The following is a 27,829-nucleotide window of genomic DNA, read 5'->3' on the forward strand; positions in this document are numbered from 1 at the left end:
GTTATCAATGGGACCTTATGATTTGTGTTTGTGCACAAACCCCATGAATAATATATAATACTGTCACTCACATTTTAGGTAAGCAGAGGTTAAAGTTCAGGGCCAGCTAGAGAAGATTTCAACTGACATGGATCGAGGTGTCCTGCTCAATGACACTTCAGCAGGGTGAATGTGTGTCTGTGAATCATCAGGTTGAAGAACTTTCATTAACTACTCAACAGTTGACATTGAATTACATTTAAACCAGCATTCAATAGTTGGAGAACTCAAGTAGACAGGTATCTGTTGTATTAAGAAAATAGTAATTATTAAATGGTTGCAATTATAATGTTTTGGCGCCCCCATCTGACTTACGGAGGTATTTATTTTTCTTCCGATTTGCAGTTGCTGTTTTTGGCTCATCTAATCCAATGGATCCCAAACTTTGTATTATCACTAAGCAAACATTATAATCTTAATATTTATGAAATATTTCACAGTAAAAAAAGAAAACAAATTGGAAAATTTAGAAAAATCTAAATTGTGAGTAATAATACTATGTTGTATTTTTCTATAATCAACTTGGTTGGTAGCAAACCACGGATTTAATTGAATTAAAAACCGTCTGCTCCTTCCTACAGGTACAATCCAAGCTTCAGTGATCAAGGCAAATGCATCCTTGTGCCAGTCAAACACAGAGACATGCAATAGTAAATCCAAACAGTCATAGTAAATGGAGATTATAAATACTTTATTTATAAATGAGAGGTACTGAAAAATCTCACGACAATACATGAAATGCATAATGACAATACACAGCACCGTAATGGGTGAAAACTCTCTGAATTGTTATATAATGTGATCCATTACTAAGATTTTAAATACATAACACAGCAATAAGTAGGTTAGTGTTCAATTTCTCCAACCACTTAGCAACACACTCTTACAGCAACAGTGAGTGAGATAAACCACAAATACTGTAAATGTATCATATCAGCACAGTTGGCCTCTAAATTACTCTTTTTGTTTGCATGATTTACTTGTCTCTTTTCTTTTCAGAGGACCAATAACCTGAAAGAAAATAATAGAGATACATGGATTAATGTGGGTGATAGTATATTCCTGTCATTAAAACATTATTTTAAATTCACAACTCTAAATCAGAGATGACACAATGCACAGCACAATCTCATTCTCAGTCATAATTTCTGTCCAGATGGACCTCAAGCTGCACCTCCTCCTACACACCTGGGTCAGGAGGAGGACAGAAGAGCCCCTGTTCAGAGTTTAGCGGATTTAGAGGAGGCTATACCCAACAGCATGGAGACATCGTTGGCTGACGTCAGCCATGCTCCGCCGTCCGCCACCAGGATGGCTCCCGTGACAAAGGAGGAGGCCGGGCTGGCCAAGAAAAGAGTGCAGTGGGCCATCTCTGTTTTGTTGCCTGCACGCTGTAAAGGAATGGACTGGAATGCACCAGCAGCCTCCCCTCTGGGACCACCTGAGGCATTAGAAGAAAAAGAAAAAAAAACATGCTCAGATACTTACTCCGTTATACCCTACATCTGTGGTTCCCAATGTTTTTTTGGCTGAACCCCAGAGCCCTGTCAGATGAGCACCATCCGCCATGTTCCAAATATGTCCTTTGGATGGGTTACATTTGTATGTTATTTAATCTTATTGATTATAGGAAAGTGGTAAATGTTACAATTCTTTTTTCATACATTTGAATTGTCTATGTTTTCTCTGCTTTGGTCAAGTTTGCATTGAGTGGCAGTTGACTAATATATCTTTAGATTTTACCCAGTCTGCGGAAGCCCTCTGTGCCAGACACAGGACCTGGAGCCACAGTATTGACTCTCACCCCACTGGGCCCCCACTCAACAGCCAGGTGCTTGGTCATGGCATCTGGGGGACAGGAGAGGCAACATTGAGTAATCTGATTCTAATTTTGCTATCATTACGTAACAGGAAAAAAAAGGTCTTACCATTTGCAGCCTTAGCGGAGCCAGCATGCACCTGGAGGGCCTGCCCCCTGTATCCAAGTGTTGCGGAGATGTTGACTATGTTGCCACCATGATCCTGCACAAAAAATGACGGGAGACTTAAAATCAATTTGATGGGTTAATAAACAAATCTGCGCAGAGGCAGCAGTTGAAATCCCATTTAGAGACAAGGTATTTAGTCATCTCTGGTCTTTAGTGTCCTCTTTTGGTGACCACAGTGAATTGCAGAGAGTGAATCTTACTTTAAAAATGATTGACAAGTAACCCAATTGTGATGCTGTAGATATGGTTTTATCGTTATTTCAGTGCTATGATAACTTATTTAGTTATAGCTCCTTAACTTGGAATTGAGACGTATTGTATCACACAGACAGAGCATGTACTGTACCTGGAACCATTTCTCATAAACCACCTTGCTGGTGTTGAATGTACCCATAGTGTCTATCTCCATAACTGTCTTGAAGGCATTAAAGGAGAGAGAGGTAGCCGGGCAGAGGAAGTTTCCAGCAGCATCTGTCAACGACAGCAACCGTGACTTTAACCCGAGCCAAGAAAGCTACGGATAAATGCATTAATTATGTGCTACGTGGATTACTGTTAATGAGGATGTCTATGCGGCCCAACTCTTTCAGCGTCTCATCCACAGCAGCTGCGATGCTCTCGGGCTTCCTCACATCTAAACACAAAGGAAGGCAGCGTCGTCCTGACGCTGCAGACAGCTTTTTAGATGCCTAGTGAGACACAAAATCAAATTACTTGAGGCCAATACATTAAAGCCAATGTTGCAGGTTAACCACCCCTGTTGATTAACGGGTACATACAGTACTCAAGATATGTATATAATGTTTAAAAAATATCTACAAATTGTCCTGATGATTCGCTCGAGATAGCTAGCTAGTCTACAAACAGCAGTGCATACAATAACACTTTTACTGTCAGGGAATAGCAGAGTGAAACTCAACATTTTCTTTATATCTAGTGACAGTGATCACGTCATTAGTTCAAATAAGTACTGGGAAAGTTATCTAGACATAGAAATAGATAAAAATCTAAATATGGTGTGAGAAAGATGATTTGGGGTTGCGGAAATTATTTTAAGAAAAATCACCTCTTTGAGCCTGTCCAAGTTCCTGCTTGCAATCACTGTGTCACAACCATGCCTGAAAGATGAGAAAGAAAATAACACAATAACAATGCTAGGAGCACATGCTTTATTGTGTTGATTAGAACACGAGTATGTGATACTTGCATAAATAATGCTGAAAGAAAGACATAATGAATGACGAAACAGGTAGTATAGAGGGTGAGTGAATGCAAGGTCAGAAATGTGATTAAAGGCTGCAGGCACGCAAAATGAGACAGCAGCAACAGATGTTGTTACAAGGTGTCCCGCTGATTTTAACAAAAGATCAATTATTTCTAGTACATGAGTAAATTATTGAACTATGTCAACTTAGTCACACAAGCAAAATGATTAAAGTCTGACTGTCAGATAAACAACCAGGAGGTTTAAAGTACACCAATGTACTATCTCGCTCCCATATTTTACTGTGTTAGAGTAGTGACAATGACACACTGATGACTGTGTGCATTTATTCTTATCCTGTATGCACCGATGTCTGTGAATAATATGATATTTTTGGAAGATCTGGGCGTGTTATAGAGAAACAAACAGGTAATCCTCTCACCTCATTAAGATTTCAGCTATCCTGAATCCAATTCCAGATCCACCTCCTGTGATAAAAGCAACCTGATCTCTGAAAAATAAAGTGCAAACCCTCAAAGGTCACTTTATGGAGTTATTACAGTGATAAGTATGTCAATGTGTATTTACTGTGTGAATGCATTGAAGCAATCAGATGACACCAGGCATTGGGAAATACATATGTTGATGCCTACTTTAGCAAATCTGGACTGTAGATGTGTGTGTACGAAGTCAGACAGTCATCTGTGCCAACATCTTCTGGCAGCAGCTCTCCTTTTCTTTGTGGCTCTGCCATTCTGATAAAGAATTAATGTTAATTAGATGCTAGCACAATGGCATTACCATGATCACAATTTACTAAAAGACGGGTCTATGCATGCACAAAATAACAAAAAACACCTTACAATAAAACAGCCCTCTGAAGCAGCTGGTGAAGTTAATAACATAGGCTACGTTTCTGTCAGGATTGTCAGAACTTCATACAAAAATCCTCTATACTAACTACAAAGATAGTTAATATTGTCTTTCAGTAATTGTTTGTAAAACCCCTATCTTTACTCTTTCATTCTGACGCATTACTGTGCATATGCGGTCATGATTTTCACTCAGTGCCACATTACATCATTTCAAAAAAAATCAGTTAGAGTGGCAGCAATTGTCCAGAGTTGTCATGTAAAGCAGCTTTAACTGATGTTTGGAGGTGAGTTATCAAAGCAGTTATTTTACAGCGATGTTGTTTCAGATATTTACCTAACACTGCACCTCAAGGCTTAACTGACACTCTTTACAGGCCTCAACACAGAAGTCTACCATACTGTAGGGTGTTTCTGTTATCTTATCTATCCCTGTACATATTTTAAGTATTCGCTTTCTACAGCTAGAAAGACTACCAAGACAACGCAGTGAAGTTCTGTTGCCAAGTAACGTTAGCTGGCTGCTGTGGTGTTAACGTTACCTTCTGAGAAAAACAAGCTAGTTGTGTAGCGCTGAGAGAAGAACCGTCCGACTCCTTTTTGGTGAAGCACGACCTTCACACGAAGCACGTAACTTTAAGAACTCTGACGAGCCACCCTTACATTTATTCCTCACCCATTAGCGGTTTCTTTTCTGAAGGAACTTTTGTACATTGGACTTTTTTGTCTTTCTTTGACGATGCATTATGGGCAATGAAGTCCGGTTGGGGTGTGTTCAAGAGCACTCACTGTCCAAACTTATTCTCAATTGTTTAATAGAGAACATGTAATTATAGGAAGAATTTTCAAATCAGGCAGGATTAAAAATTCAGAAAATACTGTGAGCTCTTCTAGAGGTCAGAATTGATTTGATCCATGCCAGAAAGGGAAACTATACACAGCATCATGCACTGTGAGGTCTTTGACAATCTGGAGGGCAAAGGAGAACCCAGTGATTCTGTTGCTCATATACATCATCTAGGATGGCAGCAGCAAGACTTTCCACTGGGAAACCAACCCTGAAATAAACGATCCAGGGTTTAGAGTTTCAGGGCTGATGCTCATCAGTGTGCATTAGTGCAGAAAGTGGCCCTTATTGATCTGCACTCTGGGACTTACTGTTGAAAAAAAACTCTATTCAATGGATCCCTCAATTACTTTTGGGATGGATATTGTTCTTAGTGCTCAGAGGTCTGAAAGGATCAGAAATGTGAGTGCTCTTGTAACTTAATTTTTTTATCAAGAGGCAAGAGTAAACAAGAGCGAAAGCAAAAGTGCACTTAAAAGTGAACATTAGAAGAAATTGTAATTGGATTTTACACCAGGTTTAAACAAAGTGGGTTAACTTCAAAATTACCTTCCGGTGTCCTGACCTTCTTCTATTGTGTTTTATGTTTTTAATGTGTGTGTTTTTTTTGCTTTCTTACTTTTAGCTTTCATTAATCTAATATAATATAGTACGGAAAACATTCCAGTTCATTGTAAAATTAGATTTGCATTGTCTGCTTTTATTAACTTCATTGTTATTTCGGGACAGTTGTAAGTTCTTACTTATTGATTTGCAGTCTAATGAAATCTGCAGTGAATTATCATGCAATATTAGCACGAATCAGATTGTTGTTTTTAAAGCAGATGTTTTCATAATGGGTTAACAAGGTCGAGCAATTTCCAAGTTTCTGCAAACTGACTTTCTTACCTTGTTTAAATATACTAAATCAAAAGCTTCCAAGATACACATTATCTGTACAAACAAATAAAAAAGGGGTAAATTACTAGTCTGTATTTTGATGCTAGCAGCCAGATGGCGCTATCTGTCAGCATTTTCTGCTTGAATCCACGATAATAAAACCCATTTTCAGTACTCTCAATGTGAATTCCAGCTTTTGTAATTACTGTATAGAGAGAGAGAAAAAAATCCATTGTCAAAGGCTGCTTGTTAAACATGTTTTAAAGAAAATATCCTGATGCAGGAAAATAAAGGCATGTACAAAAGACTGCTTTAATACAGACAACCGACTCACAGACTCAGACAGTTAATTGTTCCAATGAGCGTGGCACAGCTCAAGCCTTAAAGGTCCGTTATCCCCTGCTGGTGCAGAGGGCAGAGCAGGTCTGTCATTGTCTCGGCACTGGGACTGTCTGTGCTGCTTAGCTCTGGACTTCTGTTGTTGGGTTTGACTTGCCGGATTGTCCTTCTTCCTCCAGACCCACCAGCCTGCTGCTAACCTCCCACAGCCTGCGAGCTGCCTCCTCATCCAGGGCCTGCGGCGCCGGTTCCTTTTCTGTCATGACATCATAGTACCTTCCAGTCACCCCCTCCATCTCCTCGGACACTGCCAGGTAGACGCTAGGCTGGGCCCCCAGCTCTGGGCTCTTCACCAACATGGAGAAAAAAGGACCTGTGAAAAAAACATGTACATTCACTGACAGCCAGAGTCAGTAACCAGAAGCTTTATCAGCGACAACATTGGTAAATCACAGGTTTTATTTGAACTGTGATATTATTTTTCTAAGGGTTGGTTAGGTTGATGATGAAGAACATCATAGCTATGGATGGAAACCCTTGTAACAGTGATTTGGGAGATTTTAGTTTAAGCTTTAGTAAAAGTATAACATGCTCTTGTACTGGTTGCAAAAAAAGTTCAAACCTCTGAATTTATGAAGCAAACCCGATTGCAGAATGTGAAACTTTGAGGTACTTGTACTTTACCGAAACGTTTAATTTAATACCACTTTATACTTAAACTACAGTTCAGGGAGAAATAGTGTTCTTTTTACTCCACTACATTTTCAACAGTTACATCAAGTTTACAGGTTAAGATTTAACATACAAAGCTGTATTGTTATAGACGAAACTACAGGATCAACAGTATATGAAATAGTCACAAAGCTCAACCAACTACAACAGTAAACGGCTTAAGATAAGATAAGATAATTTGTTTATTAGTCCCCAATGGGGAAATTACTGCACTACACTCTGTGTACACACTTTTGTTAGTACTCACACACATGCTCAGGACCTATACATGCACTATACATGGAGAGATGTCAGAGTGAGTGGGCTGCCAGCTGAACCAGCGCCCTGAGCGGTCGGGGGGTAGGGTGTCTTGCTCAAGGGCACCTGGCAGTGCCCAGGAGGTGAACTGGCATCTCTCCAGCCACCAATCCACGCTCCCAACTTTTTGGATCCATACGGGGATTGGAACCAGTGGCCCTCCGGTTCCCAACCCAACTCCCTATGGACTGAGCTACCGCCACCCTTCTTCCTCATGCATCGTTTAAATAAAATATAGAATATTCACAGGGGTCATTTTTCTACATGAAGTACTTTTACTTTTGATACTTATATTATGTAAGCACCATTTTCAAAGTGGCTAATGTAGTATTTCTGCATTTTCTCTATTTAGAACCACGGCGATCATCATACATACAATAAAAGACTTAAATCATTTTAATTAATTAATGGCAATCTGTTTCCTGGTGGTTTCCGGCTCCAGTTAGAACCCTATATCCATAACAGTAGCCTTGCTACTTTTACTCAAGTAAAGGATGGGAATACTTCCTCCAACACTGCCTAAAAAACAAGAATATACACCTAAATCAAAAAGCATCTACAGAAAGCTATAGTGAATGTTCTTCAGTTGTAATTACGTTTGGTCCAATTCTGTTTTAGAGTTTAAAAGTCAATTTTGTGGCTAGAAAACTTTTCATAACAGAAATGCTGTCAGTGTGTGTTTATGTATACAGACCCAGTAGAACACAATAGAAAATTCACTAATAATTAACCACAATAATTAGTAGCATATGCATTAGGTAAGCTTCTTTATTTCTCTAAATTCAGAATCCAATAAGGAAGCAGGATACTCACTGAGCACAGAGCTGGAGAACTGGGATTGGTGCAGACCAGTGTGCCTCCCTAGATCTGTGGCAACGACGCCCGGGTGCACAGCGTTCACCGTGATTCCTGTGCCTGTCACACACACACGGCATTGTTTAAAAATACATATCCAGTGGCCAATTACAAACAAGAACATAGGCCGTACTCCCTCCCACACATGCCCACATAGGCAACAGCCAGTAGACTTGCCTTGTAATCGCTTGGCGAGCTCTCTGGTGAACAGAACATTGGCGAGCTTGCTCTGACAGTACGCCTGCTTGGTATCAAACTTCTTTTTCTCCCAGTTCAGGTCCTCAAAGTCCATCTTTCCAACGATGTGGGCGAGTGAGGCCAGGTTGATCACTCTGCTGGGGGCGGACTCTTTCAACTTATCCAGCAGAAGATTTGTCAACAAGAAGTGGCCTGGATGAAGACAGAAACTATCAGAATCAGGAAGTGAATTCTTTAGAAATGTAAAGATAATTTTAGGAAACAGACACCACTGTCTGGGAATTTAAATACCTAAGTGGTTAACTCCAAACTGCATGTCAAAGCCATCTTCTGTCTTCCCAGCTGGACATCTCATGACCCCTGCATTGTTGATGAGTACATCCACACGCTCCTTGTCTGCAAGACAATAAATATAAGATTCAATGCTGAATATTTCTAAAACTGAACACACAACTGGAGAAGTGAGTGAGAAGTTAGTGTTTCCTTACCTTGTTTGATTCTCTCCGCAAACTCTCGGATGGACTTCACGGAAGCCAGGTCGAGTTGACACGCGTAAACGTGAGGATTCAGGGTCTTCCCTCTTATTTCCCTTGCAGCTGTCTCGCACTTCCCCATGTCCCGACATCCCATAATGATCCGACCCCCTGATGATGCCGTAATGGGAAAAAGAGTGTGCGTCACTGAGAGCAAAAATAACAGCTAAAGATTTTATGTATTATGTCTTTTTGCACCAAATTATAGTCATGTTTCCTCCAAACCTCTCTTGGCCAGTTCCCGGGCTGTCTCTTTCCCAATCCCTGTGTTTGCTCCTGTTATAACCACAGTCTTCCCCTTGATTGTAGCCTTACTGGGACAAGTGCCTCCAGTTACATGGTTCCTATGAGAAGAAGTAAAGTTCAGCGCCATCATATTTAAGCATGCCTTCTATTTCAGCATTGAAACGACTAGGCGTCATGGGTTTCTCTCAATCTAATGCAAAACATTTCTCAGATCTGTCTCTCTTGTTTGGCTCCAAATGGACCTGAACTTGACTTTTTTTTATCTTGTCAGCCTTGTGGCACAAATAACTGTAAGGTTATCATACCTTTATACCATGGTCTGGGTCAATACTCAATTGTGATTGGCTGCAGGGTGTCCATTCATTCTTGACAAAGGACATCTACTAAGTAGTTCCATTACATTGTTCTGTTCATCGTTCTAAATGAATGCGCTGGCTACATAGTATCAGCCTGTATCTAGAATGAGTAACCATAGTAACAGGGACACATGTCCGACAGTCCTGGCCTGCCCATCGTCTTTTAATTCATGACAATGGACACCTCGTTGGGCATTATCCCTTACGTGTACATAATTTAACACCCCCCCCCCAAACCTCAATTCATGAAGCAGCCAAATGTATTTATTCAGGAAGCTGTTTAGCTGCAGATTAGAGAGATCCTGTCATAAGTCTACATTACTGTTTCTCCTCAAGTAACTTCTGAATAAGGCTAAATTAGCATGGGCAAAGCAGGCAACTGGAACACGGCCCCAGAACTCCAGGGGCCCCAACAAGACCCTGGACTTACTGTGCGTAAACTGGCTTGTGTGCTAATTTAATAAAAATGTTATTTAATTTGTTTGGGAATATGCAGCATTAAGTCACAGAACTGATAAGTTAGGTCGTAACTATGTTTGTACAATGTCAAACGCATACCCATACACACCCATACACACACCTGAAGTCTTGAGAAGAGATCTAAGGGAAAACACCTGTGTGAGTTGACTATGTCGTTTTGGGGCTTTGAAAAGAGTGTTACGTTAGTTTTAAGACCTTCATTATTTCAATTTTGTGTTCATTTCTTGCATATATGTTGTATATGTATGTGTCTCATCAAATTACCACACAGCAAACTCTGGGACATCAAAGACTCCAGAATAGGAATAGCTAATGCACAAATTGCACAGAAGGGGAGGAAACAGCTGGTTTTACCCAACCTCAATCCTACACAACCACCCTGCTATAAATGCTGCCTTTATGAAACATATTCATCTGGGTGTAATTGAGCCAAGGATGCTGTACTTCGTGGGGTTGTTGTACTGAATTGTACAGTAGTAGCTAAGTGCTGTGCTGTTTTGAACCAACAAAGATTTAGTCTGAACTTAACGCCAACAGCGTATCAGCAGCAAATGTGACACAATGTAAAAACTATGGTTGATACAGTGACCTTATGTCATATTATTACTCACTTCAGTAAAACAGCAGCTCCAAACACTGTTCCAAAAACAGAAACTGGTAATATATATTTGCTCATGACTTCCGAATAATTCTGTCCATAAAATATACCACCAAAAACGGTTTTAACAACTGTTTCTCCAGCTTCTGCTTGACAACACTGCTGACAGTACCGCAAGGTTACGCGCGCATGTTTTTAGCGTCATCTACTACATCCGTACTACTAACCAACCGCGAGGAGCAAAAAAAAAAAAAAAAACTAACCCAGAAGCATTGTGGGAAATGTAGTCACAATTTAAATGTCCACCAAAACAAAGAATAAACCACTTTTTGCAACATTGTTGCGTGGGAATTGTAAACTATTAAAAAAAAAATCTTAAAAAGAAGTAGGCTATTGTAAGAATGAGGGTGTTTTTTTTTAAATATATCTACAGAACAGAACTCTTTCAAAAACATCCTTACAATTAATTTGGTTGGTTGCCTTTACTTCTGAGATATATATATGTAGGCCTTTAAATATACATAGACATGTATGTATGTATGTGTTATTTTTTATGATTAAAAAAAACTTAGATGCAACATTATCTGGAAAAAATGTAACCATTATCTTAACCAACCTTTAAGTGAAATAAAACTACCATGAGAATGAGAACTAATCAATTGGTTTGGTGGGGGGCAGGTGTTATTTGGAATTCAAGTCAGCACTATAAATACAGTATATATATATATATATATATATATATATACATATATGGTTGAGTGGGAGAGGGTGATGTGACTATAAATTGCTTTTTTCTGTGGCCAGGATAGCTCAGTTAGAGTGGGCGCGCTTATATATAGAGGTTTAGTCCTTGAAGTAGCAGCTGTGGGTTTTACTCTGACCTGTGGCCCTTTGCTGCATGTCATTGCCTCTTTCGTGTCTTCATCTGTCCTGTAAAAAAACTAAAGGCCTAGAAATGCCCCAAAAGTAATCTTTGATGAAAAGAATTTTAAAAAATTGCTTTTTTATCATTTTGGATTGTGAAAAAACTGAACAAAATGTACAAACTGACTCTGCTGTTGGGATTGCAGTAGGAAAGCATTCTATCTTTAAGGAGCCAGGTGAGACTGACAGGCTGCTGTGGAGGGGGTCACACCAATGCCTGGAAGTGTGAGGGAGCTGGGAGCTGTAGAACTTTGCACGCAGCAGCCTGTTTTTCAATTCAGAACTTACCTTTTTTCCAACATGTTCTTTTAAGTGAAAAGAAAATGTCTCTTCTGCACAAAGCAGAGTGTTTGGAGCAGGGTTAGGTAAGGCTTTCAGTAATACTGCTTGACTACTTATTCATACTCATGTAGGCCCTCTTCCTTCTCCCTTTTGCTAATGATTAAATAATTTATGAAAAACATAACTCAAACACTCTCAGACACATTAAGCTAGGGTTAGTGGTGTAATCTGGCTTACTTTCATGTTTTAAACTGTAAAAAATAAAGGACGAAGGACAAAAATATACATATACATTTTGTCCTTCTTCCTGTTGGTTTTGTAATTGTAAATGTTCTTAAAATGTGTCTATCTGCTTTTAAACAGAGCAGGAGTGAAATGAAGGTTGAATCTAATTGTGGTCTTCAAAAGGCCTATAGACCCCCAACTTTAATAGACCACTTTCAGCTTGAGGCTCTGTGTTGATGTCCCTCCTCCATGACACAGCACTTTATAGAGAAGCTAGGACACAAAGTTAACTCTGCATAAAGATAAATTTGAGAACAGTGAAAAACAAGGCCACCACTTTGCAGCAGGATGTGGAAAACTTAAGGTGACACATTAAAAGTAAAAACTAGGACATGAGTCTGGTGACTGAAAAGGGAGAGGGGAGGGAGGAGCAGTCCTGCTCCATTTGTTCACAGCTCAGAGGTGTGTGTCCCCGGTGTGCTTGACCATCGGTGCTCTCTGCTGTCAGCTCGCGGTGCTTGACCTTCCCTGTGATTTACGACGCCCATGTTCCCAAGATGGCCCAGAGGAATGTCTTCGCCTCGCTGCCTGTTGGCCTAAAACCTGAATGTCTCAAAGAGATGCTGAAGAAGCAGATATCCAATGTCTACCCACATCCCCGTCTAGGATAAAAAAATACACCTAGTATCATATTCCTCTGTAATACATTTTTTTTGAGGCCTCATTCTTCCTTTCTTCCTGATCCTGGCCTGAATCCCCTCTTCATACATTCTCAGCCTGAGTCTGACCTGCATCTCTTCTGGGAGAACAGAGAACGCAGAAAATATACATGTAGGAAATAAAAATCAATACGTCATAGCAATAAAAAGAACTATAAATGTATTATGTGACTGGCATTTGAGTCACTGAGATGAGATTGAGATGGGAGAAATAACGCCAAAACAAGGCTCTTCATGAGCATCGGTCATAAACCCATCTGATCAGGGGTCTTTGATGATTCGTTAAGGTTATCCCTGGTATTTCGATGCTGTTTTCCCAGTCCAATATGTTCTGCTTGGCAAACATGTCTGGCAGGAAGCCTGGTGTTAAACATGTGCAGTAAAGGGGAGCTGCCAGGGCTGTACGATGAATTAATTGAAAGTCTTGCCTCTTCTTACCTAATAAGGCCAGTTGGCAATGTCACAGCGGGTAGAACTTGAGGCCATAAGCTGTTGAATTATGCAAGACTGGAGCAGCTTGTTCCTTCATAGCATGAATCAAAAGTAGAAGCGCACGGGCGCGTTGAGGGTGCATGGTTGGATGGGACGGGTGCGTTCAGGCGCTAGGACCCGTTTCACGTGAGCGTATTATTATTTTTGCCAGAGGGTGGAGACGGTGAACAATGAGGGAGCTGACTGGTAGGAGCAGCAGAGGAGCAACATCTGAGACCCCCCCCCCCCCCCCCCCCCCCCCCCCCCCCCCCCCCCCCCCCCCCCCCCCCCCCCCCCCCCCCCACCCCTCTCCCTCTCCTCAAACCCAGACTCCCGCCGGACTGACGCGCAAAGCAGACTGACCGGCAGACAGTGAGTGTGAGACGCAGAGCTGAGTTTGGAGAGAGTGGGAACATGTGGATTGGTCCACGCATGCTGCAGAGAGCAGAGGTTTGCAGAGCCCCTCGTGTGGATGTGAGTGAATGAGTTCGCCTCTGTGTGTGTGTGGTGCTGAACTGGGTCATGCGGACCACTGGAGGAGCCACGGTTAACCACGCACCCTCTTCCCGCTGCTTGGCAGGTTGAGATGGTGGGCGCTCAGAGGAGGGATCCCAGCCCGTGTCCTCTCATCTCAGCCTCCAGCATCAGATGATGATTTGATTTAATCCGCCTCCGAAGGAAGTCACAAACTGAAGAGCGTCTCCAGAATACAGGCCAGAAATCTTCTTGGGTGGGCAGCAGCAGGCAAAAGCACAACGGCGAGATCTCATATGAGCTTTCTCAGCTCTAAAACGGCAAGGTTTTGATGTTTTTAAGGGACCTTTTGGGGTTTCTTATCATTTTAAACTGATCAATAACTCCCTTCGAACGAGGAGATCCATCCATCGGGTTCCTGCGGAGCACAGCGGATCAGCTCTGCTCGCCGAGCGGATGCAGGACCATGGAGGAGAGAGACAGGTCGCCAGCAGGTGAGTGAGTAGCCTAACATGTAGATGCACCCTGGGGTGCATGGAACAGGTTCAGTCTAAAAGATGCTTCAATCTGCAAAGAAAGAAAAGCAGAGAGACAGAAATAAGGATTGGGAAATGTGTATCATGCTTGGGTTTTGATTTTTGTTTTTCTGTTGTGCAGTTTTTTTTTTATTTGAAAGATCTTAGATTTTAAGTGTTTTCATACGTAGGCTATTTCTGATGATGTAAGTAACTTTCTGTTGTCTGAACTTTGACTCACTCTCATGGGCAACACTTATGTAGGGATAATAAATTCGCCTATAATAAAGCATATGTCAGCATAACAACATGCAGCTTTATTTACCATAGGCTATGATTAACTCTAACTGATGGTGGAGCAGCGACTTCATTTCTATGTTCAACCCAGTGTCCCATGAACCCCTCACCTATTTGATTCCCGCTCGGCTTTTATGATTTTGTCTGTGCTGGATGGATGCAAGGGCATCCGAGGGGGGGGCACTTTTAACGCCCTTTTATACTTGGTCCAGGGCAGACAGGGGATTTATCATCGTTATCCATCTATTGTATCTATTCTAATGCATTTAAATGAGCAGCTGACTTACTGCAATAGAACAGAGCCTGTAAAAGCAAAGCCTGGAGGCTGGTGGTATAATGGACTCTAAATGAAAGGCAACATCAGCTAATACACTCAGATTTGTTGTTGTCTGAAAGAAGCAGCAGTAATGACTAAGGCTTTTAACGGAGTAGTTCATCCCAAAATGTAAAATAAAATTCTGTGTCAGAATTGACCTGGAGCAGGTATGTGTAGTATTGCCTCAAACACTGTTAAAAACCTTTAACAGACAGAAACGGTTTAAAGTTAAACATCAATATGCATGACAATGGTAGGAAATGCTGCTCTTTTGAAATAAGTAATCAAAAAACAAACAACTTAAAAAGCAGACACATGCATGTAAGCCTGGGATCTTGACTGAGTCAACTTAAGCCCACTTCCTTCAAATTCTCCATTGTGAATTACATAAGCACAAAACCTCATGGGAGTTGAAAGAAACGTCCCAAATATGGCCTGCAGAACTAGGAAGGCATAACCAGGAAGGCAGACTCTGCCAACAAATAAAAGGACTGCAATTTTCATATGGAAACATCAGAGCCCAGACAATGACCCATCCAATGGCTGCCCTATACACACCAGATTAACCCACCGTTGCCCCCAACATAACTCAAAGAAATGCATATATAATGCACAGTTTTACAATGAATACTGGCAAACTGGTGTTCCAGTTAAACAATATCCTACAGACATTGTAATCAGTTACTGTAAATAAAAGGAAATCAGACTCAGAACAGAAGAAAAAGTATGCAAACAGTCAATTAGGACATATAGAGGACATTGTTTCACTCTATTGTTCTCTCTTACTGGGTGGAAATAAAGAAACAAGACATCCCATTATGTCTATACGCATTACATCCTAACCTGCTATTATGTTAGTGAGACAACAGTGTAATGATGCCCCCTGTCAATCAGCGTTCATAATGTGTACATGTATGTGTGCGTGTGTGTGTGTGTGTTTGTGTGTGTGTGTGTGCGTGTGCGTATGAGTGTCTGTCTAATTGTTTTCTGTGCATCATTATTATTTATTTATTTATGTTTTCCATTTGGCCTTTGCTAGTTATTAACAATCATTTTACTGTTTGGTTAATCAGTGTTTGATTTATGTACAGCATGTTCTTGTTTCAAATTTTCTTGTATCTTACATTGTGTGCTCTATGTGCTTTTGCAGCAATGACTAATATCGATGCAATTACTGTATTGTTGAATTAGAATTAAATAGAGAGAGAGAGAGAGAGAGAGAGAGAGAGAGAGAGAGAGAGAAAGGTTAATTGCAGCCTCAGCAATCGCCATTAGTGCATTGATTTTGGTTAGAGGCTATTATACATGAGCAGGATTGCAAATTACCATATTCTGTTAGTTTGCTTAGAAGTGGAGGGCAAAATGGTCCAAAAAAAAAAAGAAGCAGTGTCCTCCTTAGCGATGCTCTCACATCATTTAGCCACACCTCCTTTTAGACCCCATTTTCTGAGCTCATAATAGAGTCACATTTCCCCGAGTATTTGACATCAAAGACACAGTCTACAGTCTTGTGGTACAAAGGGACGGGCTGCTTCAATTCAGACTCTCTGGATTTCCCAATCCTGCTCTCTCTCTCTCTCTCTCTCTCTCTCACTCTCCCCCCCCCCCCCCCCCCCCCCCCCCCCCCCCCCCCCCCCCCAACCCCTTGTCACATTGGAACTTGAGGCTACTGGACTGTGAGAGAGTGGGGGTTAGGTACAGTGTGTTCCCTGGGTATCTTGTTGCAGAGATATTTAACTGTGAAAGGATTTTTGTGCAGGTCATGATAATAATGAGTGAGATGATGACACTGCTTTTGATGGCATTTAAATTAAATTGTTACAGTTTCTAATCCCAAAATCTTAATCCCAAACTACACTATGTATTTAATCTGCGGGGGGATGATTTTGTGGTTAGTTTATCATTGTGCCCATTTTTTTCTGTGATGGTTGTTTGTGGTCACCGCCCATTACCAGAGCCAAGTGTTCTTCACCTCCCATAGGTAGTTTCCACTCTTAGTCATTGTTTGCATCCCTTCCCAGTTTTACGTCATCCCAGCAAGGGACCAATTGCGGCCAGCTCCATGGGATGTGTGGCATACAGTAATGAAAAAGATAGATGGAGGGATGATGGGAAGGAGAGTAGAGGTGAGACAAGTCAGGGACGGGTTGCATTCAGCCCCAGCAGGGATCCTCCACATAGCCAGCCAGGCATACAGTATCTGAGAGGGGGTGATTTGTCAAAGTGAGTGCCCGTGGCTCAGGCCACCGGTTCACCTATCACAGCACAGCAGGAGGTTTCTTTAGCCGTGTGTTGACAGAAACACAAAACTCTAATGTTCTTTGTAAGGAAGGTGATTTAGTTTCTTAATGCCCGAGTAAATAACAGAGTGTCCTGACTGCAACTGGCTATCACAAAGAAGCCCATTTGTTTTTTTTTGGATTAAATTGTTTCAAATCCCCGTCATTTGTTTTTATTCTCTCACTGAGACAACAAGACAGACAGATAAATACATCTATATGTGTGTGTCCATCTGTATAGTTGTTTTCTCTCAGTCGGTGAGATCAACCACATCAGTCACATCGTAGGTCACATTTTCACTTTGACACAGAGGCAAGACATGTTGGGCATTTTGACAGTAAATTGGACACAGGACATCAGTCTTCACCCGTAATGGCTCTTCTGCCTAGAGCAAAGCAACTAGTCCATTAGTAATGGAGAGAGGTGGCGACGTGCGGCGGGCACTACAATCTATTTATTTCTTTCATTAGTCCCTCGTTTACATTTTCTGGAACAGACAAGAGAGAGCCTTTTTATGCTAATCAATGTCATGTCACAGTTCAATGCAGCTGTGTCACTTGCATAGTTTACACCGGAATAACTCAATGAATACAAAATTATTGTTTCTGAGGAGAGTCGTGTGAATACCACAGACATTTGTCCATCTGCAGGCTCTGATTCCTGTTGATGAATTGTTAATTTTGTTTAAGCCCTGTTTTGAAAGACCTTTTACGTCCTTAAATATGCAAACAAGTTAAGAGTCTATGTTGCGGTACTTTGAGCTAAATGCTAATCTCGACATAATACAATGCTAACACGCTGTTTTTTCAGAAATGACCTTTACCGTGTTCACCATCTTAGTTTTGTATGTGAGCATGCTAGCACTTGCTAACTAGCACCGATCACAAAGTACAGCCATAGCAGATGAGAATTAATGTAGTTTTAGCTTGAACCAAAGTATAAATCAAATTCAAATTTTGACCCAATAATGGTGCTAGCTGAAAGGTTAAAGAACCCAAATGCCGCTCATTTTCATGTTCATACTTGTAGTTTGGGTTTTGTTTTTGCGCCTGTCTCTTTTAGCCCCCCTCCCAGAAAAAGCCCAGTGTGATCTGATTGTTTCCGGATTTTCCGCATCTGCGCTCCCGTCTGCACCGTCGTTGCACCCGGGGAATGACTGTAGCAGCACTGTAGTGGCATTTTCTATCTATATAGAGTCTGTATACAACCATACAGATGGTCTGACGGCTTGTTTAAAGCAACAGTTTCTGAGTAAAGGCTGTGTGTGTTAGATTGAGCGTTTTGATACTTCCACAGTATTTATATAGCACCTTAATCTGCTTCTTGATAAAAAAAAGACATCAATATAATATACAATATAGGACCTTTAGGATCAACACAGTTATTACAGTTCATAGTGAAAACATGGCAACATGAATGTGTGTACCATACAGTATTTAATGGTAATCCATCCAATAGTTGATTTTTACTCAAAACCACAAATGTGAACATGTTGGTGCTGAGAGAAAAGTCAGGGGATAACCAAAGTCAGTAGGATTAATTCTCTGGAGAGCATCAATTTCTGCACTTAATTTCCAATGGTTTCCAATAGCCCAATATTTTCATTCAAGAGTTGTTGAGATATCAAACGTCTGTTTTCAAACACTCAAATGTCAGAGGATTTTTCATTCCAACTAGAACATGAAAAACAACAAATATTGAAGTCATAATGTATTACCTGAACAACACTGACAATAACAATAAAAGGAAAAAAAAGGAGGAAAAAAGGATGATTGACAATGAGTGGGACTGGCTCAAAACCCACACACATTAAAATGTGCCACAAGTCCAATTTTCATCTGCATGTGGAGCATGTTGCTGTTACCTTGTCTCTAGCCGCCTGAGATTACAGGAGAGGAGCAGAGGGCAGCATGGGAGATCAGCGGGGCATGTGTGGCTGTGGTAGAGCACGAATGCTGAGTCGTGTGGAGTCTCAGCTGCTCCCTCTCAGAGGTAGAAACACAAAGGGCTTTTGATAGAGTGTCACTGAATGCCATACCAGACTTCCCTGCCCTCCCTAACATACAATCACAAACACATCATCTCCCAGAGACAACATAACTTCATCCCCACACCTCTGGGACACTACGCTGCAGTTTCTGATTCATATTTACAGAGTCATTGCAGCTACAGAGAGAGCACTGTCTACCAACCAGTCATCACATTTCAGGACTCCTAATCCAGTTCTCTAAAGGAAATTAGAGCAAAGCTTCCTGTGCTGTTGGGTGTGTGTGTGTGTGTGTGGGGGGGTGCTTTTGTCTTTGGTGGAGCTGAGTAATGTGATTAAGATCCATGCGTGACTGCTGCACATTCTTCTCTGACTTGAAGAAGTGCCAGTAAAACAAGCGCTCCCTTCGTTCTCCTTGTTCTCGCTGATAGAGGCTAAGGGGCCATGCAGGGTGGGTGGTCAGAGGAAATGTTCTTCCAGTCTGTCTGTCCTGTTTAAATGTTTAATAATTCCCAAACCTGGACCACGAAATGATCTGTATAATGAACTTTAGAGTTGACTCGCTGAAGGCTATACAGTGGGCACGCTCAGAATGAGTAGGATACAATATTCATAGCCTCTTATATAAGCATCTTAGTTCTTATGATAAAATCAAGAAGCAAGTGTTGTCTACAGAGAAACATACGAGCACACAGGGCACTTTCTATTTGCAGTGTTCTTGTTTTTTCTCTTCAACAAAGAGTGATGAGCCAAGAACACAAGGCAGCAAAATGGTCGCATCCTATTTTAGTTTCCGCTGGCTATATTTAGCACTCTCTTCCCACAAGGAACCTCGACACCTTCAGAACAAAACCTCCTGTGCTGTTTTCATCAACTGTACATCGACTACTTTGAATTAATTTTTGCTTTTTTATCACTTGTCGGTCAACTCAGACACATTTGTGAAGCTCTTGTTTAAACCAGTGGTGCTGAGCATAAGGCTGCAGGGAGACGAAAACAAAGAGGGAAGCAGTTGCCTTTGAATGATGGATGAAAAAAGACCATCAGCAAATTTGTTTTTGCTGATTTGATGCCTATTAGTGTGCGTGTGCGTGTGTGCGCGATTGAATGATTACATGTGATTGTGTTTGTAGTAGAAAGGGGTGGGGTGGGGGTCGGGGGGTCGACGGGAGAAGGGTGAGATCATTAGCGTTATTATTGCACTTTGTTTCCTCAAAAGGTCAATTCATTTGTTAAATACTTTTATCGTTTGCTCAATCACTGTAACAGATGCTCATCTGCACAGTCACACTGCAAATGATTTGGTCCTCACCAAGATAAAAAAAAAAAAAGTTAGATGGATAGAAGTGTAAGATAATTTATCTTGTTTTAATAGTGATTTTTTTATTTTAAGTGGTCAACTTTAAACTATAATCTTAAATCAAGCAAGCTTGTCACGTGAACCGATCTTGCTGCATGGACAGATCATTTCACTTGTTTTGAGTACCTTTCCCCTCAGATGTAGTGTTTGATCTTGTTTTTAGACACCTCTTTTTTTACAGTGCACTCATTCCTGATTTTTAATTTGTCGTTAGTTGGTACATCTGGTCCGCTGCCATCTGAGCCTGATTAAAGCAGCTGGATTTTCCTTTTCTAGGTTCAGTTTGACCTATTTCAAACTTGGCACTTCTGAAAGTCAACAATAATTTTTTTCAGCTTCAGCAATTTACATATCACTGTGCACACAAAACATATTTTTCAGGCAGAAATAAGCAACCTCTTTTCTCTCAGCACCCCTGATTGTTTCCACACTTGAAAATATACATGAATAAACCTGAGTGGTCACAGATGATCTGTGGCATGCCTTACCGGGTTTTTATATATACACTATATACTTGGAGCTTTCGGCTCACTCCATTTGTTCCATTTTTTTAGACCTGCTAACTGGCCATATTGATTTTCCCATAAACGTCTGCCAGTAAGTGCTGTCTGAGACCAGCCACATCTAAAATCTGGTCAGAGTGATCTAGAGGGACAGCAGGAAGTTCAATACATTAACTGAAAGCACATTTCCTAATGATGCCTTTCCTGAATGGATTGTATGGAAATGAAGGTCTGTTAAAGCCTTCCTGATATAACCACTAATTGGGACAGAATGCACGGACAAGAGTATATGGATGTGCACCTACCGATATAAAGACGTTGTAGATTTTCTGTCATAAACCCTTTCTTATATTGCCTGCCATCCTCAAAGCAGAAGAAAACCTAACCTAAGCAATGTTTTTTTTTTCTCTTCATTTAGTCTGCCCCACAGCGTCAAGGCGAGCCTGTCTCTTTCTCCATCTGGGCCGGGACGGGTGGGCAGTGGCGGGGGCTCCCCTACATCCAAGATGGGCTACTGTGGAGGGGTGCCTGTGGAGGACATGCAGGCCCTGGCCATCACTTCTCTGTCGGCAGCAGATGTAGCCAAGCAATATGAGCACATTCGCGAGCTGGGGAAGGGCACGTACGGCAAGGTGGACCTAGTGGCACACCGGACGCAGGGTGAGTTATCCTTCAGCTATTACAGCATAACAGCATAAATGCAATAATGTCATTTTGGAAAGCAGATTGTTCAGATCTCCACATTGTGCCAGCATCTCTCATTTCAGCAGTTAAAAGAGTTTGTTAAGGATTTGTTTTTAGGTCTACTGTTAAATCCTTGGTTGTAAGAAAATCAAGGTTAACTGACTCAGCCTGAAAGTGGTATAATTGTAAAGTAGTGCCAAATGAGGCTGAGAAGGCAGCAGAGATTTGAAGTGGGTGCTAGAAATCCTCTGTATATCTGCAGCTGTGATCATGAACAGCTGGTTGTATGGATGTAATTGAGGTAATAGTCATTCAGTGTACATGTTTATATAAATGAATGTAGCACCTGGTAGAAAGACAGTGTTGGGTAGTTGGAAATCTCTCCACTCCCTTAGAGTGGCAGGTGCTTTGGATAACACTTGAAGTGTTTTGGATAGTAAAATGTTGGCAGCACTTATTTGAGACACCAGATCTCAATTGTGTCCGTCTACATGTTTATATTAGATTTTTCTGCTTTTTTAGGCACCAAAATGGCGCTGAAGTTTGTTACCAAGAACAAGACGAAGCTGAAGAGTTTCCTGCGGGAGTACAGTCTAACAGGCTCACTTAGCTGCAGCCCCTTCATTATCAAAGTCCTGGACGTGCTCTTTGAGACTGAGGACAGCTATGTGTTTGGACAAGAATATGCCCCCGCTGGGGACCTTTTTGACATCATCCCTCCACAGGTAAAGCAACCGTGCTACCTTCCACCAATCCCAGTCCTCACTCAGCCAGAGCTGATCCAGTCAGTCGCCATGTTCAGACACAACGGTTTTAACAAGCTCTCCTGGGATTGGAGCCTTGTCTTCGTCCTGGTTTTCTCTCCGCGCGGAGCTCTCACTTTGCTTTAGAGCTATTTCAGTTGATGTGCTGTGAGTGCTTGACTTCAAGGTTCTTCTAAAGACTCATTAAAACTGTTTGCAGCGAAACTCAAAACAGATATTTTTGAATTTTTGAATTTTTGGAGCATAACACTTTTCTCCCTGTACTTCTACCACTCTATATAACCATCATCTAGTTTTTTTTTAACTGTACTGTAACCTACTCACCACTAAGCTTTTTCTGGTATCACCTCCCATAGTCTCACCTCCTACACAATGTACTGTAGCTATTAGACTGTACTAATTTGAATCTTCTCTGTTTTTCTGCCTTCTTTTCTCCAACACTTCCTCCTTCTCTCCACTCTCTCTTCTTCAGGTGGGTCTTCCAGAGGAAATGGTCAAACGCTGCATGCAACAACTGGGCCTGGCACTGGACTTTATGCACGGTAAAAACCTAGTGCATCGGGATGTCAAACCTGAGAATGTGCTTCTATTTGACCGCGAGTGCCGCCGCATCAAACTGGCTGATTTTGGTATGACCCGACGCGTGGGGAGCCGTGTGAAACGGGTGAGTGGCACCATCCCCTATACAGCGCCAGAGGTGTGCCGCGCTAGCCGTGCTGAGGGTTTCCTTGTGACCACAAGTCTGGATGTGTGGGCGTTTGGGGTTCTGGTCTTCTGTATGCTGACAGGCAATTTCCCCTGGGAGGCAGCACTGCCGGCCGATGCCTTCTACGAGGAGTTTCGGCGCTGGCAGAAAGCGGGTTGTCCTGTGGGGACGTACCCGTCTCAGTGGCGCCGCTTCACTGACGATGCCTTGCGCATGTTTCAGCGGCTGCTCGCTTCTGAGCCGGAAAAACGCTGTGGAGTCAAGGACGTCTTCTGCTTTGTCAAGTATGAGCTGGTCAGCGAGCTCAGGCGCAGAGCATCTTGCCGAGCCAAGAGAGGTGAGAGGTCAAGTTCGGGTGTGTGCACTGGCAGTTACGCTTCCTCGTCGTCCGCTACTTCATCTCGTTCCTCCCACAGACACCCCGAGCCCTCGACCCCTCCAGGAACATCCTGCCTGCGCCCGGCACCACTTAAACGCAGCGTCCTGTCGGACCCGCTATCTCCCAGAGAGGAGTCTGGACAGCACCAGTCTCCAGGCCGGGACAAGAACAAAAGCCAGATGATGATGGCAACGGCCATCGAAATCTGTGTGTGACCACGTGAATGTTAGCAGGAGACTAAATGGCTTTTCACAGTAATAAGAAGCTGTGAAGAGGTGTTAAAGACTACCACAGAGACTCCGGTGGAAAAAGAGAGTTACTTTAACGATGAAAGAGAAACGCTCAGGATCACATCCCCGGCTGTGCAAATGAACAACCTCAATCAGTGGTACACACTTAGACAGCTTATCACTAGCACATGGCATTTAGGTTTTGATTTGTGACCAAAGACTATTTCCCAAGCTGAGAGTCTGCTGATGTTGCTCCTCTCGGCAGCTCATTCTGCCATCCAGACATGTGTGTTTTCTGCCCATACACAGTGGTGGTGCTAATGATTCTGTAATTACATACTCCATAAGAAAAACGGCTTTTCTCTCTCAGAACACCATGTCTCTTTTCTTGTGTTTTTATGTTATGTCTCTTTACTAGTGTTTATTTATCTGAGAGTATAAGCTACGGGGAGGCCAACACTTTAGCTGATCTGGTGATGCCGTTCAGTCGGAGGCCGGTGTTCTGAGGGCAATCTAAGCTACATTCAACTGCCATTTCTCAGACGTCCTGTCAACCTCCAATGCATAAAATTAGTCTTTTTCAAGAGAATGTGTTAAAAAGAGGAATGGAAGAAAAAAAAAGGAAACCTTTATGTAGCAGTTTGTATAATCATGTCGGTGTCTAGACTTAGAGACAAATTCTCAGGACACTTCGGTGGGTTACTTCCTGTTTTATTATTAATGAAAATCCATTGACTGGCTGAAACACATCTGCCACTTCTGTAATACTGTCAATGAGATTCATTTCCAATGCGACAAAGCAGAATACAGGGATTGTGCATTTTCTAAGGTAAAAGGGTGGTGAACAAAGAAGAGGAGAAGAAGTGTCTTTTATTGTTTCTTTTCTACCTGCTGTATGTGTTTGGATGTGTGTGTTTCAAATGCTAAAGCACAAGATATTTTGTAAAGGAGAACTCTTAGTTAAAAAACTACGCCTCTATATTGTAAATAATTTGATATTTCTATGAGTGCACCGTATCATCAGGTAGTTCAACTATGTAGCGGTACTAATTTTCTATGACAGGGATGGGGGTTTTAGGGTTTTACAGTCACTGTCGGGGCAATGCAATGTATGTAGCAACAAAATATGACAACATGTACAGTATATCACAAGAAATGAAATATATAGAAATGAGATCAAGAGCCTGTCACAACATTTAACATTGTAGCAACAGCTGTTTTTTCTTTTATTGTATTTGAGTTTTATCTGAACTGAACCAGTTTTTGGTTTTCTGACCCAGGTATGACACACACATTGGTGAATAGATGCCACTCATTCTGCATTTTCCTGTCACCGTAACCCTATCATGAGCAGCATCCATTTCCTGTGTAAAACCATTGTGCTTCCTGGCTTCATTTAAACTGCTAAAGCTATATAGGGGCTACTTTGCAGGTCCACACCTTCACAAAAGAATGTGTTGTTGCACCCCTTGTGCTCACTTTTAATTTAATTCTCCTGACTCTTTGGGAATTCATCCAAATGCATCCATTGAATATCAGATCCAAGGTGTTTATTGTCTGGAGGCCTCTGTGTCAGCTATTGATGTTCTGTGAGCTGTTGATCAACCCTGACCTGGGCCCCGCTACAGATTCAGCCTCCAAAGAGATACGGCTAATTAAAAAAGCGTCTAAAAAGCAGAGTATGTTTAATGTGAATGCTTACCATTATTTTTCTTGCTTGAATTGCACTACTGTTATGTCACCCAGGTGTGTCATGTCTATGGCAATGTTTGTCATGCAAGAATGCGTGAATGTGTGTGTGTGTGTGCTTGCCTTTTGTCTTCACGTTCCTTTTTTCCCCCACTCCTCCCATGACAGCCCATCAGCTTTGTCACTATAGTGACAGTGCTGGTGCTCCTCTGGTTTGCCTTCTGTCTTCTACTTGAAAAAATCAAGTCTGATCACGCCCAAATGAAACAACTGGTCACCAAACTCCCTTCCAGTAGCCCACAGCTTCTCATGACAGTTGCTTAGCTTATCATCCTGGATGACACATTTCTGCAGATAAACATATTCCTGTATTTTATGAGTCAGTTACTGACCAAAGACTTTATCCAGTCTCTCAAGGCATATTTAGAGCTGATGGTAGTCCCCATCATTTTTCTTGTTTCTTCTCATCCTTACTCTTGATTCTGAAAAGGTGATCTGATTGAGGCTGAAGACTTGTCAACGGGATTTATTGAATGCTGAGATGCTGGCTGCCTCAGAGGATCTGTCTAAAGGTAATCTTTCACTAGATTGTGGTAGAATGTGAATTAGACCTGCTCTATAGTTTGCTATTCTGTTTATGTAGGATTAACCCTGAAATAGACACGGATAAGATGGGCGGTGTGTATAAGGTAATCTAAAATAATGCAACTCAACATAACATAACTCAACCTAACGTAATGCAAAATAATGTAACAACAAAACATGGTGCAACGTACTTCAAAATGTTAAATAACCTAAAATTATGTTAACGTAACATAACATGCCGTGACAAAACATGACGTATCAAAACATGACGTATCAAAACATAACATATCCAAACATGATGTATCAAAACATGATGTATCAAAACATGACGTATCAATACATGACACATTAAAACATGACGTATCAAAACATGACGTATCAAAACATGACGTATCATAACATGACGTCTCAAAACATGAAGTATCAAAACATGATGTATCAAAAGATGAGGTATCAAAACATGACGTATCACAACATGATGTTTCATAGCATGATGTTTCATAGCATGACGTTTCATAGCATGAGGTATCACAACATGACGTATCATAACGTGACATATTATAATGTGACATATTATAACGTGACGTTACATAACGTGACGGGTCATAACGTGACATATAATACATAACATGACGTTTCATAGCATGTCATAACATGGTGAATCATACCATGCAGGAATGTTACATGAGGTATTGTACCATAATGTTACACAACATAACATAACATGTGTATACATGTAGCCCCTAACTTGACAAGTGTCACAGTGTTCTGATGTGAGCAGTTGTGGCTTTGTTAAACATCCTAGCCATTAGCATTATTAGACCACCATCAGTTGTTGCAATGTCTAATGTTGTTTCTCATGGACTGTTATGACAGCAATTGTAAAGTTTAATGATGAGGTGTCAAATTATTACTAAAGCTCTAGCGAGTAGCTTCATGTTAACTCATTTTCTCCTGATCCAATGATCAATCTGTTTTCTGCCAGCCCGTGTTGTTTTAGAAACCAATGTAAATAATGTATGTACTGTGTCTATAACAAAACAAAACAAAAAGTATAAACAAAATGTTCATATATGTTGAAATAAATTTATGCACCACATCTTATGGCTCCGTTTTTTTTTTGTGGTAGTCAGAAATACTGTGGTGGTATTGTTTTGTCCAACATTGTAGGCAAAGCTAATTCAGCCCAGCTTTGTATGGTCCCCAGACCGCACATTAGATGAAGGTCAGCTTGAATCACATGTGATTTCCCGAGGCTTTAGTCTCGTTCACCAGCAAGCCCCCAGACTATTTTAATATGCAGACTCTCTTCTGAGAACCCAATTACCACATCTCTAGATAGGAGTTATCTGCTTCCCTCAAAGAGCCAATGAGTTCAAGGGCAGTTAGAATATGGCACTGAAGATGAGAACAGTTATCAGCCCACCACCCGATCACACTCAGCTGTTGAGTCAGACTGGAGGAGTTTAGCTTAAGTTGTTATTAGTCTGATTTCAGACAGTGGCGGTAAGCTGTGGTGTATCTGGCACTGTGAAAAGCTAATCAGTTGAGACAATGCAAGAGAAAAAGGTCAACCATGACACGCAAGGAAAGTGTAGTGAGTGGAAGCTTGTCCTTTGTAATAGCCTGTTCTCTGCCCTTGAAGGCTACAGCAGCCTAGTGTCAGTGTAAGAGTCCTAATTGTGTTAGCTCCAACACTCAGCCGAGAAGATGGAAATGCTACCTGAGCCAAAGAGGATTTATTGGAGACAACACTGGTATTTAAAGGGTTAAGTCCAACATTTCCAACATACATCCCATATCTACTATTTTCTGATGAAATATTGTCTCAATATTGTACGACACTGCAAACTCAGAGAGCGCAGATGTGGAAGACCACACCAAAATGCTAATCAATCAGAGCAGACGGGTGTTTAAAGAGACAAGGTTTTGGAGAGAGGGTGAATACAGGTATATATAGACAGACAGTAGGATAA

The 27,829-nt window shown here is 41.5% G+C and overlaps 3 protein-coding genes across 7 annotated transcripts; 1 reads left to right on the forward strand and 2 right to left on the reverse strand.

Moving 5' to 3' along the window:
- Window positions 1–767: 767 nt before the first annotated feature.
- decr2 (2,4-dienoyl CoA reductase 2, peroxisomal) lies at window positions 768–4,866 on the reverse strand. Of its 3 annotated transcripts, none has more exons than XM_034861421.1 (10): window positions 4,646–4,866; window positions 3,885–3,986; window positions 3,674–3,742; window positions 3,094–3,145; window positions 2,581–2,716; window positions 2,374–2,498; window positions 1,968–2,061; window positions 1,783–1,887; window positions 1,292–1,480; window positions 768–1,050 (listed from the first exon to the last, which is right to left on the reverse strand). In XM_034861421.1, the coding sequence occupies exons 2-10, from the start codon at window positions 3,983–3,985 to the stop codon at window positions 1,016–1,018; spliced, it is 906 nt and encodes a 301-aa protein (XP_034717312.1). In that variant the 5' UTR covers window position 3,986; window positions 4,646–4,866; the 3' UTR covers window positions 768–1,015. The 3 variants fall into 3 exon arrangements, with proteins under 3 accessions (XP_034717312.1, XP_034717313.1, XP_034717315.1); XM_034861422.1 differs by having other exon boundaries at window positions 1,228–1,480; XM_034861424.1 differs by lacking the exon at window positions 3,885–3,986 and having other exon boundaries at window positions 4,646–4,841.
- A 751-nt stretch (window positions 4,867–5,617) lies between these two features.
- LOC117937452 (retinol dehydrogenase 13-like) lies at window positions 5,618–25,287 on the reverse strand. 2 transcript variants are annotated; one of them, XM_034861420.1, is made up of 8 exons: window positions 25,282–25,287; window positions 10,477–10,594; window positions 9,009–9,127; window positions 8,739–8,894; window positions 8,542–8,646; window positions 8,230–8,442; window positions 8,011–8,112; window positions 6,291–6,541 (listed from the first exon to the last, which is right to left on the reverse strand). In XM_034861420.1, exons 2-8 carry the CDS (start codon window positions 10,539–10,541, stop codon window positions 6,291–6,293), a joined length of 1,011 nt encoding a protein of 336 aa, XP_034717311.1. In that variant the 5' UTR covers window positions 10,542–10,594; window positions 25,282–25,287. The 2 variants fall into 2 exon arrangements, with proteins under 2 accessions (XP_034717310.1, XP_034717311.1); XM_034861419.1 differs by lacking the exon at window positions 25,282–25,287 and having other exon boundaries at window positions 5,618–6,541; window positions 10,477–10,677.
- On the forward strand, window positions 13,391–27,530 carry si:ch211-183d21.3 (serine/threonine-protein kinase SBK1). Of its 2 annotated transcripts, XR_004655163.1 has the most exons (6): window positions 13,391–14,052; window positions 21,235–21,476; window positions 22,023–22,225; window positions 22,737–23,817; window positions 24,761–24,765; window positions 27,520–27,530. XR_004655163.1 is itself a non-coding variant. In XM_034861418.1 (4 exons), exons 1-4 carry the CDS (start codon window positions 14,015–14,017, stop codon window positions 23,562–23,564), a joined length of 1,311 nt encoding a protein of 436 aa, XP_034717309.1. In that variant the 5' UTR covers window positions 13,391–14,014; the 3' UTR covers window positions 23,565–24,538. The 2 variants fall into 2 exon arrangements, 1 of the variants encoding a protein (XP_034717309.1); XM_034861418.1 differs by lacking the exons at window positions 24,761–24,765; window positions 27,520–27,530 and having other exon boundaries at window positions 22,737–24,538.
- Window positions 27,531–27,829: the final 299 nt, after the last annotated feature.

Source organism: Etheostoma cragini, chromosome 21 (genome assembly GCF_013103735.1).
Source record: "Etheostoma cragini isolate CJK2018 chromosome 21, CSU_Ecrag_1.0, whole genome shotgun sequence".
Taxonomy (NCBI): Eukaryota; Metazoa; Chordata; class Actinopteri; order Perciformes; family Percidae; genus Etheostoma; species Etheostoma cragini.